We start from the raw sequence: 13,126 nt of genomic DNA on the forward strand, positions 1-13,126 counted from the left end.
AATATACCAACACATATGGGTGGATTAAGTATAGTTATACTTTAACCAATTCCTTCCAAGATTACTTACCTGATTTATTTTATTGTGTATTATGTGCACGCAAGTTGATTTCACAATGCTCATGAACATGGGTGTGGTATGAGGTGAGGTGCACTGTGGTCAGAAAGATCCCATGGTACTTATCACAAGAATAGGGCGTGTTAACCCCAGTGTCCTGACTATATTCCCAACCTAGCCCTCAACCATCATGGCCACGGCTAATCATCTCCTGATCCCTAATTGGCATACATCACTCCTCACTGTGATAGCTGGGTCTTATCCATAGGCACCAAAAAGGGGGAAAACTGACTGAAGGAAGAACTGTGACTGAACTATGGTTAAATGTCAGGAAGTGCAGAGGGTATGTCTTTTACATGCCTAGTCAGACCATCTTGCCGTCAATGACACTAAAAATTAAGTTTCTGTCGAGGTTCCCCATTGAACGACTAAAGAACTGAGTCAGCCAATGATACTGGGAGGAGAAACCCCCAGATAACGTCTAGGTCCGCTGAGCATAAGATCATGTAGAGCAGGGTTCTTCAATTCCGGTCCTGGAGGGCCGAAACACTTCTGTTTTTTATTTCTACCTGGTAGTTAATTGCACTCACCTGGTGTCCCAGGTCTGAATTAGCCCCTGATTAGAAGGAGAGGATGAAAAACAGAGGTGTTTCGGCCCTCCAGGACCGGAATTGAAGAACCCTGATGTAGAGACACTCAATGGACAGTAAATTGCCTCTAGGCATGTAACAAAGGCTACAGTCGCTATTGAAATTAGATAAATGGACCATGCACGTCTCAATAGAAGCCTGCATAAACAAATTAGAGCAGTTATGCGATTTATATTAGTAAATCATTGCATTAGATATAATTTTATTATAACCATCATTCTTGGTAGAAGTCAAACCATTTCTTGAAAAGTTTAAAACGTTACAATAAGTAGTAGCCTATAGGCTATGACGTGATTGTAATCCAGTTAATCTCATTGTTTACATGCCAAGCACGTGCCAAGGCTAATTTCCATTGTAAAATTGACAGCATGGCATCTGACTCGAATTTAGGGTAATTGTAACATTTCTAGTTAATCTCGCATCGTTTCATAGGTATGCGACCATCCAACAAGAACTACTTGATTATAGCCTACGGGTCAGTTTATGTTCGTAGGCCTCAGCCAGAGTCCAAACAATTACTAACGAATACACACACTTGATCAAACGCAACATTGTAGCAACTCTCCGACACATTGATACTTACAATCTAAATGTTTCTTTTTTGGCCCCATAATTTCATGCGTGGTCGCCTTGCACACAGTTTTAGACACCGCAGAGCCGGTAACACTGTGTTGAGCTGCGGTTATCCTGTCCGTAATGCTTTGCCCAGACATCTTCTCACTTCTGTATTAAAATATAGAACAAATGTTTCAAATCCTGTGGAATCGCTATTGTCCTCTGTAGCTTCCACAGTTCTGCCACATGACACAAAATAAAGAGGGAAAAATGAGACGGCAGGAACGTTACTCGTGTAGCTCAATCCCAGGGTGATATGCAGCCCACATCCACGATTTTTTAGGCTGAAATGTAAGTTTGGTTGTATATTATATTGGATACAAACCCAGAGTTTTTACTTCTATTCAGTTCCGAATGTCCTCTCTCTCCCCTCTCCCGAACAATTCTTCCTCTCACACTGACTGACTGACTCCCCCTCTCTCTTTCGTTCCCACTGAAGAAGTCGGTGCTATTTTCTACTTCGCCTCCCCCTGCTGGCTCTAATGGACTGGAGGCTTGCAGGAAAATGGCGGGTCTGATTCCTCCAGGGACAGGCTATATAGCCTATCAGAAAGGAAGAGGCGAAGCAGTAGCCTCAACTCCACCCAAAATCTGTGCGCGAAGATTTGGGGCGCGTCCCTGTGCCCAGGGTTATATTTGCCATTTTGTACTAATTATCATGTGCCATCATTTTGCAATGGTGAAACTTGCACTCCTATAGAGAGAAATAGTAATAGTAAAGTCACCCGTGTTAACCTTAGACCTTATTTTCAGTTTTTATTCCAAAACCCTATTATTTTCCCATTAATCTTTCCCATAGGGATGGCTGAACCAACCAGAGGTCACTAATTTCCCGGTTTTAGGATTTCAAACTGGTGAGCTCTATAGATCTGAAATAATTGGATGGTGAAACTTGCCAGCCAACCAGAAAAGCAAGGCGAAGCTATTCAGGCATTCTTGAAAGTCAGGGCAATCCTTGTCCTGCAAAGAAACATTATTTTCATAGTTTACACATTTTATTTTGCAAGCATTGGGCATTTAGAATGAAATGTCGAGTGGAGCTTTATGACATCACGTGCCCCGTGTACCTTAAATCATAATTTATTCGAACAACAGCGTTTCCATCATCATTTGTCGCAATAAAGAAAGTTAGACAAAATAAAAATCCACCGTCTCCATTACACATGTTGAAATTATTTTTTTGCGACACTGCTTTTGTCTAATAAACCTGGGTCAATTGAAACCTGCCTATTGAGTGTCACATTTGGTCAAGATGAGAGTGAATTGCTATTTTGATAGGTGAGGCTTACTTTATCGAATGAAGTTTCATAATGCTTAGGTGGTTATAGCCAAGTACCTAAACTCAACGATGATTTCATCCAGAGAGTTGATAGCAGACTAAAGTTTTTTTAATGAACCGCGACTCCTTCAAGTCGCTATGGAGCTGATACTTCAAAATGTAAATTCTTAAACCCTTACCGTGTACCTATGTTTGTCCTCTGTTGTAACGTGCCTTTGCTGAAATTCATACGTTTTAATGAAATGTTAATCAAATACAACCACCGACTGTTTCCTTGTTGAGATTCTATTGGCACGTGCATTCGAGCTGAGTTGCCAATTTAGAGAAACAGCAATAAGAAAACAGTTGGTGGTTGTATTTGATTAACTTTTTATGAAAAAGTATGGATTTCACAAACAAAGAAAGGCACGCAACAACAGAGGACAAACGGTAAGGGTTTAAGAATGTGCATTTTTTAAAGTATGGTCTGCATAGTGAAAAAAACTATAGTCTGCGCTCAACTCCGTGGATGAAATCATCTTGGAGTTGAGGTACTTGGCAAAGGTTGTTACAAGTGTATTGATATGTTTTCTATAAAATATAATTGCCTTGAACGTTCCCAACTGATCTCGGCTCCTCCCGCCTGCCTTTCGCCTTTGCGGACATCAGTGGCGATTTTAGCATGTAAATCTTGGTGGAGCAAACCATTTTTTTGGGGGGGGGTGCATGCCATCAGAGCCAATACACAACACAACACAACACTAAACAATATATTAATTGCACTATAACGGTGACAAACGGGGCCCACAAACTGTTAGGGCTTAAATAAAGCTGTCCCAACACCTTACCACTGCTACATTGGCTATCAGTGGAGCCTTGTCTGGCAGCGAAACAGTTCATTCAGCCTCATTTACTGACTTTTAAAAAAACATAGCTGATATGGCTGACTTGCTTAAACAAATGTGGTTTCTATTGACAATTGAGATGTACAAACTATGGCATAAGGGGACGACAAGCGGATAAGAGACAATCCGTAATTTAGATTAAGACATTAACGAGCGAGCTAGGACAGACGTAGTCAATATAACTATTTGTTCAGCACTTTTGAAATGTACAGCGACAGAATTCAGAACATGGGCCATTCTTACAGTGTTCTCCCTGTACACCAAGTCAGAACCGTAGGATAAATAAAGAGGGCATATAAGCAGACCATGAAAGCTCTTACAATATTTGATGATTACGTTTCTCTAAAACAGGTTATAGGCTACATGTGCACCCCCAAGTCAGAACAGTAGGCGAAATTAAGAGGGGAAAATAGACCAAATTATTAGGGTGAGGCACATGGGCTACTAACAGCTTACTACACAACATACACTTAGTATAACTTTCTTAGCTACAGTATACATATCTCCCTGGCATATTACATCATTTATGCAGCAGCATACAATACATTTTTGGACTCACCTTGTTGTGCTTTGCTCACTTGAACAAGAAAAATCAGAAAAACATTGCTTGGGTGGCTGGAGTCTTTGGGCATTTTTCGGGCCTCCCTCTGACACCACCTGATATAGAGGTCCTGGATGGCAGGGAACTCGGTCCCAGTGATGTACTGGGCTGTCCACACCACCCTTTGTAGCGCTTTGCGGTCAAGAGAGATGCAATTGCCATACCAAGCGGTGATGCAGCCAGTCAAGATGCTCTCGATGGTGCAGCTGTAGAACTTCTTGAGGATCTGAGGGCCCATGTCAAATCTTTTCAGCCTCTTGAGGAGGAAGAGGCGCTGCCGTGCCCTCTTCACGACTGTGCAGGTGTGTGTGGACCATGTTCAGTCCTTAGTGATGTGGACTCCAAGGGACTTGACGCTCTCGACCCGCTCCACAACAGCCCCGTCGATGTGGATGTGCTCTCCCCTCTTTCTCCCATAGTCCACGATCAGCTCCTTGGTCTTACTGACATTGATGGAGAGGTTGTTGTCCAGGCACCACACTACTAAGTCTACCTCCCTGTAGGCTGTAGGCTGACTCATCGCTGTCGATGATCAGGCCTACCACCGTTGTGTCGTCAGCAAACTTGATGATGGTGTTGAAGTCGTGCGTGGCCATGCAGTTGTGGGTGAACAGGGAGTACAGGAGGGGACTAAGCACACACCCCTGAGGGGCCCCTGTGTTGAGGGTCAGTGTGGCGGATGTGTTGTTGCCTACTCTTACCACCTGGCGGCAGCCCGTCAGGAAGTCCAGGATTCAGTTGCAGAGAAAGGGGTTCAGTCCCAGGGTCCCCAGCTTGGTGATGAGCTTGGAGGGGACTATGGTGTTGAATGCTAAGCTGTAGTCTATGAACAGCATTCTCACATAGTTATTTCCCCTCTTGTCCAGGTGGGAGAGGGCAGAGGGAGAGAGGTGGGAGGTGGGAGATGGCAGTGCAATTGAGATTGCGTCATCTGTGGATCTGTTGGGGGCGGTATGCAAATTGGAGTGGGTCTAGGAGATGGTGTTGATGTGTGTCATGACCAGCCTTTCAAAGCACTTCATAATTACAGATGTGAGTGCTACAGGGTGATAGTCATTTAGGCAGGTTACCTTGGAGCTCTTGGGAACAGGGACAATGGTGGTCAGCTTGAAACATGTTGGGATTACAGACTGGACAAGGAGAGATTAAAAATGTCTGTCACCTTCCAGCTGGCCTGCACATGCTTTGAGAACGCGCCCTGGTATTCCGTCTGTCCCGGCGGCCTAGTGATTGTATGCGTCCATGTCACGAGGGGTATGTATGGGAGTTCTGATGGGTTCTAAATGTAGCAGTTCGGCAAATTTGCCTGAGCGGCCAAGTGTTGAAATATATGTTTTATGAGAAAATGTGCAAGAATTGAAGGTGGCAACACATTTTTGAGTCATCATAAGAATGTTTTACTGTCATATACGAAAAAAATCAGCTCCTCCCTCGATGGGGATCGATCAACTTCACTTTTTAAGGCTTCAGCCCACCACCTAACAATGAAAGGTGAAAGGTGCACATTGTTATATTAGCAGAACACTGCTTCTATGGTATTATGTAAAGGGTTGTTTATTACTACATTTGAAAGTTATCAAAACAATTCGTTTAGAATATCTACATAAATTCAGCATTTTTCTCATATTACTCTGTAGGCTACTGACCTATTCAAAGCTTCCTTCGGCCTGTAGTTATTGAATTTAACCTGCAGGAGGTTTGTTTGTTGTGATTGAGTGGGGGGAAACAGCTGCAGGTAAGTTTCTGACAGATGGGTGCGTCTTGGTGGTGGCAAGGACACACCCAAGAAACATCCACATCAAACTACACCCCCGAGCCAACTCACGTTTGGCTTCTGTCATGGCCGACAGCATTTCTTGAGGAGCAAGCCAAAAAACATGGCCAAATCAGCGGGTGCAGTTCCTCTTTAAAGTAGAAGTCTGCGATTCAAAATACAACAAACCAGGGTCCCTGACCCTTGTTTTGGTATGCAACGGAGGGATGTGGCTAGGGAAATGTAACCCCTCAAATTCATAGACAAAACATGCAATTTTGGAAACTTTCAGTAATTTTTATAACATGTAAATGGGATATAAAATAATAAAATATATGTTTTTCATATGAAAAATAGAATTTCCCCTTTTTTTTAGCATACAATATATCTCAGTATTTGAATTATTTATTTTATACTGTTATTTTCGCTCATCTTTATCAACAGTAAAAAATGTCAGACCCCACTGTTTCAGCGGTGTGGTGGTGTTTTGGGGCTGAACGTGGCAATTGTAAATGTTGAAGAGTTGCTTCACAGCATTACTGATTTTATGTTTTTTCATCATGGTATATCCACTGGAAACTCATCGACAACATGGACAAAGAGATAAAGAATCAGCAAAAATACATGCTTTTCCAATTATAAATTCCCAAAGTTTTCATAGATTTCCAAAAGTATTTATTACCACAGTTTCTGAAAAATCCTGGAACTTTGCCATATGACCAGGAATTTTGCAACCCTAATGGAATGTAGTTAATGTCAAATTTAGAATACTTTATCAATTCAAGAATGTAATAAAAAATGGCAAAATGTCTTTAAGCTCTTGCTTTTTTTCCAGTATAGACTTTGCACATGTCAAACCGATAACAGATGTATCTTCATCATTCAATCTCAGGTTAGGTGAAAAGAATTCAACCTAATTTTCAATTGAGGAATGCACTTTTTGGGAGGTAGGCTACATAAGTCTAGCAAACACTCAAGTAAATTCAGATCAAGATGTTCACAGATCCTTGTATTATAGAAATGTGAAATTATTTTTGACACCCTCACATTGGTGGGTCACAGAGTGCACTTTGATTATCGCAGAGAGACAAGCCATCATCCAGACAATGTTCATACAGACCGTGTTGCCTACAAATCAGTTTACAACATAATGAACATGAGACATCCTTTAAAAAATCTCCCAAATTGATTGAACAGGTCTTTCAGAAATGTGCAATTGGTTGATGGATTTGGAAGAAATCGTCTATTTTAATCATCTATTCCTTTTAGCTTTGGTTTGTCTGCGTTTTACATTATAATTCAGAATCACTGTGCACATAGATTATATCAACTCTAAAACAATATCATTCAGATGAGCATTTATTTTCACTCCCATGCAGACAACTGACTCAACTGCTAAACTGTTAAGTGACCACCTACCTTTCCAAAAAAAACTGTAGCCTACACAGCAACTATAAAACATCTGTAAATCAAGTCCACCTAATGTAATTGAAAGAAAACAATACAATTTGGACCCAGGTGTGATTTACATACACATGAATTTAATGCAACCCTGGATAACATTTAAAAAACCACTTCTTGTTCCCATCACATACAATTTATTCACTTAGGAGGACACCTATTGGCCAATATCTGCAATTAACTAAGATGATTCCTCAATACTTTTAGGATTATGCATTTCGTTATTAATTTTTTGTCATATTGTGTTTTGTCAATACAACTACTACCATAGGGCCCCATTCAACATGTTATATTTTACTCAAAACAGCATTAATCTTGGCCTGACCCACAAAACAACACACACAAACTGTTGATGCTAAGAAATTCATTTTTGAGAAAATAAGTAAAATACAGTATGGGTTCATAGCTCTTTCTCCTCTCCGTGGCCATCCGTGGCCTCTTTTTCTACATTCACTTGGTCCTCTTTCAATACATTCACTGGCTAACAGTGACTGATTAATGTTTGACTGTGGACTGCACCAGACCTCAATAGGCCTACTAAGGGTGCGCTCAAACTAAAACGCGTGTCCGATACAGCGGTGTGGTGGGTGGAAATTATTAGGTAAAAACGCAGTTCTATGTTTTCAATTGGTTGACTGATATGCCATTGCAACTTTTCTGACAGACAGCGCAACACAAAGGCCCTACCACAATACACTGCTCCCATTGAAAATGCGTTTTTACGCATGTTTGTCTGGTTTGAAGGACTTGACTCTTTGAAGTCCCGCCCTACTCAACTACCCATTCAAACCAATGGAGAAAACCACTCACATTGAACCCATAGAAGGCCGCAACAGTTTGCAAGCATGAAAACCCTAGAGTCGCGCTCCCCTTCCCTCCGTGATTGCTCCTCTTGCATTTGAGCTAGAGACACTCAAATCAAAAGTTATGCAATGTTATTATTATTATTATATATATATATATATATTTTTTTATACGTAAACCAAGAGGATAGCCTGGTCAGGGCTGGAGCTTCTTGATAGCTCCGTCTAGCCACTTCAAACAGCTGGTGAATTAGCTCAAATGGTAGAGCGCTCGCTTATCAATGGAGAGGTATAACGTTAGGTGGTGGTCCGAAGCATCGTATCTGCTATAGCTTTCGAGATGATCGGTCTCTGGCGAGGGAGGAGCTGGTTTTTACATTTTATTTATCCTGAACACATTCCCGTTTGTTGGCAATGTCAATTATTGCAAATTTTTTCAAAATACTTTTATGTTCGCTAGTTGGACAGGCAAACGCTACCAAGTACTAAATAGTAAACCAATCAAAACTCGTGTACTATCCAGGTACCATCATCTGCTGATCACGTCTGCCAATCACGTTCTCCGTGCCTAAGGTACGTAAACACAACTGGCGACAACTCGAGAGAGATCTCAGTCTGAAACTGCAATCAGGTAAAGTCTATTTTTATATTTGTAATCTATTTAGTTATAGAAATGTGATACCATCAATGCAAGCTGTAAAATAACTCCCAACTTGATTTAGAACGCAGCGACCTTAGCAATGTAGCTTGCAAGCTAGCTACAACAAGTAGACCTGTTGCTAGCTAGCAGGAGCAGATAGCTCTATCACTAGAACGTCATTCCGGGACATAGAGCTTTAGCTATCATTATTCCAAGTAATAATTTAAGACTAAAAAAAATCTATAGGAAAAGTATTGTAATGCTAATACAGTCACCAAAGCAGGATTTAGGAATTTCATTCATGCTGACAAATAACATGCTACATTATCCCTGTCAATAGGCATAGTTGGAGTAGGATGCAGAGCACCCTGCCTCTGTCCTTCTCGTAGCAGACTAGTTGTTGTAATTTTTTTTAGACTGTCAGAATGTTCATTCCTAGCTCATAAACTACAATCCTTTGCTGTGATTTATTTGATTAATTCTTGTCTTTAACTTTTGTCTCCCAAGATCTATTCAGCTCCTCTCCTGTGTCCTGCTCCCAGAGATCAATCAAGTGCTATACACCATGCATTGGCTCAGCTGATTCACTCTCATGCGAGGAGAAACATCCAACCCACTTTGGACTAGCCCTGCCGTCACTATTAGACATTGAGACCTGTTATTTTCTTTGTATGTTTTGTCTTACAGTCTGTACACCTTCTAGTGCATTTTAGAGTTGAAGAGCACAAACTACAGATAAACATGCTTGTTAGAGCATCTCGAAGACTAAATTCAATAGATTCAGTTTGACAAGGTGAAAAACTGATTGTTTTACTATTGTAACATGCAGTTAGTGCCCCCCAGGCACTTCTCTCTCTAAATACATTGATTGGTAGGTTACACTATATTTAGATTGTTCAAATACTGCCTGAGGCACCTTTGCTATTTGTCTCCATACTCAATAAATGGTGAGACACAAAATGTGAGTTTTCTTTGTTCCAATTTACAGTGGGGGAAAAAAGTATTTAGTCAGCCACCAATTGTGCAAGTTCTCCCACTTAAAAAGATGAGAGAGGCCTGTAATTTTCATCATAGGTACACGTCAACTATGACAGACAAAATGAGAAAAAAAAATCCAGAAAATCACATTGTAGGATTTTTAATGAATTAATTTGCAAATTATGGTGGAAAATAAGTATTTGGTCAATAACAAAAGTTTCTCAATACTTTGTTATATACCCTTTGTTGGCAATGACACAGGTCAAACGTTTTCTGTAAGTCTTCACAAGGTTTTCACACACTGTTGCTGGTATTTTGGCCCATTCCTCCATGCAGATCTCCTCTAGAGCAGTGATGTTTTGGGGCTGTCGCTGGGCAACACAGACTTTCAACTCCCTCCAAAGATTTTCTATGGGGTTGAGATCTGGAGACTGGCTAGGCCACTCCAGGACCTTGAAATGCTTCTTACGAAGCCACTCTTTCGTTGCCTGTGTGTGTTTGGGATCATTGTCATGCTGAAAGACCCAGCCACCCACGTTTCATCTTCAATGCCCTTGCTGATGGAAGGAGGTTTTCACTCAAAATCTCACGATACATGGCCCCATTCATTCTTTCCTTTACACGGATCAGTCGTCCTGGTCCCTTTGCAGAAAAACAGCCCCAAAGCATGATGTTTCCACCCCCATGCTTCACAGTAGGTATGGTGTTCTTTGGATGCAACTCAGCATTCTTTGTCCTCCAAACACGACGAGTTGAGTTTTTACCAAAAAGTTCTATTTTGGTTTCATCTGACCATATGACATTCTCCCAATCCTCTTCTGGATCATCCAAATGCACTCTAGCAAACTTCAGACGGGCCTGGACATGTACTGGCTTAAGCAGGGGGACACGTCTGGTACTGCAGGATTTGAGTCCCTGGCGGCATAGTGTGTTACTGATGGTAGGCTTTGTTACTTTGGTCCCAGCTCTCTGCAGGTCATTCACTAGGTCCCCCCGTGTGGTTCTGGGATTTTTGCTCACCGTTCTTGTGATCATTTTGACCCCCACGGGGTGAGATCTTGCGTGGAGCCCCAGATCGAGGGAGATTATCAGTGGTCTTGTATGTCTTCCATTTCCTAATAATTGCTCCCACAGTTGATTTCTTCAAACCAAGCTGCTTACCTATTGCAGATTCAGTCTTCCCAGCCTGGTGCAGGTCTACAATTTTGTTTCTGGTGTCCTTTGACAGCTCTTTGGTCTTGGCCATAGTGGAGTTTGGAGTGTGACTGTTTGAGGTTGTGGACAGGTGTCTTTTATACTGATAATAAGTTCAAACAGGTGCCATTAATACAGGTAACGAGTGGAGGACAGAGGAGCCTCTTAAAGAAGAAGTTACAGGTCTGTGAGAGCCAGAAATCTTGCTTGTTTGTAGGTGACCAAATACTTATTTTCCACCATAATTTGCAAATAAATTCATTAAAAATCCTACAATGTGATTTTCTGGATTTTTTTTCCTCAATTTGTCTGTCATAGTTGACGTGTACCTATGATGAAAATTACAGGCCTCTCTCATCTTTTTAAGTGGGAGAACTTGCACAATTGGTGGCTGACTAAATACTTTTTTCCCCCACTGTATATGCATGAAACGTACATTATGGAAAACATGTCTCACATTCAGTCATGGTTAGTAGTACAATAATGGATTGGCAAAAATGTGGCACTGTCAACTTAGAAGGTTAGTAGGAAAGTTAGCCTACTCATTTAAACCACCTAAATATATTTGCGTTCACTGAACATTTAGTGTTTGAAACGCAAACATTTATTTCCCAACTGCTTTTGCTATAATCCTGCAGACTATCATTCTCCATACCTTATATCAGTGGAGGCTGTTCAGAGGAGGAAGGGGATGTTTGTAAACATTTAAAAAGGTAACTTTAGATAAAACTACACTAAATATAATCACATCACCAAATAATTTATTAAAACACTATTTTCCAAAGGTCTACAGTAGCCTCAACAGCACTCTCTAGGGTAGCACCATGGTGTAGCCGGAGGACAGCTAGCTTCCGTCCTCCTCTGGGTACATTGACTTCAATACAAAACCTAGGAGGCTGATGGTTCTCACCCACTTCCATAGACTTACACAGTAATTACACAGTAAACTATCAGAGCTCTTGCAGCATGGACTGACATGTCCACCCAATCAAAGGTTCAGAGAATTAATCTAGTACTGAAAGCATAAGCTACAGCTAGCTAGCTAGCACTGCAGTGCATAAAAGGTGAGTAGTTGACTCAAAGAGAGAGAAAGACAGAACAGTTTAACAAATTAATTTATTCCAAAATTAAGGAGAAGCAAGAGAGAAAGTAACTTTTTTTCACTTTCACTTAGCTAGCGAATGCAGCTAGCTAGTTTAGCCTACTGAAACACCCTGCTCAAACAGAGGGATGCTATGTTAGCTAGCTGGCTATGACTTTCCAACACAACACTGGAACTCTTCCAAGTCAAGGTAAGCTTTTGGTTTTACTAATTTATTGCCACCGGGGCCCGCCGGTGTAACTGCTTACTAACTGCTTACTGACTGTACACTAACGTTACTGCATGATTGTAGCGAGTTTACAAACGTGTTAGTTCTATTAGCTATGCTGACTATGACGTTACTTTAGCTGATATGGTGACAACGATGTAGGCTGTGTGTCGCGGTTTGGCTTGGAAAGGTTTTTTGCCTGGTCACATACAGCTGATGTGTTGTGCATTGAAGTCCACAAGCGAAAGGAAGAGGTGAGAGGAGGAGAGCGCATAGATGGGAGAAGGAATACAACGTGGCTGCTATGAAAGTGAACTGTGTTTACGCGTGATCAGGGGTGTATTCATTCCGCCGATTCTGTTGAAAAACGTTTCTTAAACGGAAGCAAACGGGAATAAACATACCTGAATTTGTCCAATAAAAACTATTGTTTGCAACTGCTGGACTACACCCTATATCAGCTAGATGCAGGCAAGAGTGTGTAAAGTGGTATTGAATGTCACTGTCACCTCAAATCTATCTCTCGACCTGTGTTCACCAACGTGTATAGCCGCAGAGCCAGCCAGCCCGCGGGAGCCCGCATTTAAGCCATGGGGACACATTCCACATCACTCAATGGAAGCCACACTGATGGTGGTACAACCTGACATTGACTCATCCTGAAGTCATGCACTAGTAGATGTCCCTTTACTGCTGTGCCACCAGCAGATTCTTATTATTCACACATCCCCTTTACGGTCAAATCAATGGTTGGTTCTCATCGAGGGGCTGTAGTGGAACAGGTTGAGAGCTTCAAGTTCCTTGGTGTCCACATCACCAACGAACTATCATGGTCCAAACACACCAAGACAGTCGTGAAGAGGGCACGACAAAGCCTATTCCCCCTCAGGAGACTGAAAAT

The 13,126-nt window shown here is 41.6% G+C and overlaps 1 protein-coding gene and 1 long non-coding RNA gene across 19 annotated transcripts in view; one reads left to right on the forward strand and one right to left on the reverse strand.

The window, feature by feature from the left end:
• The window catches only part of picalma (phosphatidylinositol binding clathrin assembly protein a), a 54,751-nt gene extending 52,926 nt beyond the window's left edge, over positions 1-1,825 (reverse strand). For 17 of the 18 annotated variants that reach the window (XM_041886482.2, XM_041886487.2, XM_041886481.2 and 14 more), the window contains exon 1: positions 1,291-1,825. In XM_041886482.2, coding sequence (XP_041742416.1) covers positions 1,291-1,420 — 130 coding nt within the window. In that variant the 5' untranslated portion in view covers positions 1,421-1,825. The remainder of the gene's footprint in view (positions 1-1,290) is intronic. The other variant, XM_041886470.2, reaches the window with a different exon arrangement.
• Positions 1,826-8,337: 6,512 nt separating this feature from the next.
• On the forward strand, positions 8,338-9,703 carry LOC121574426. The gene is made up of 2 exons (XR_006002194.2): positions 8,338-8,734; positions 9,251-9,703. It is a non-coding gene; the product is annotated as an uncharacterized LOC121574426 (long non-coding RNA).
• Positions 9,704-13,126: the final 3,423 nt, after the last annotated feature.

The sequence above is a fragment of the Coregonus clupeaformis genome, unplaced genomic scaffold (genome assembly GCF_020615455.1).
Source record: "Coregonus clupeaformis isolate EN_2021a unplaced genomic scaffold, ASM2061545v1 scaf0088, whole genome shotgun sequence".
Taxonomy (NCBI): Eukaryota; Metazoa; Chordata; class Actinopteri; order Salmoniformes; family Salmonidae; genus Coregonus; species Coregonus clupeaformis.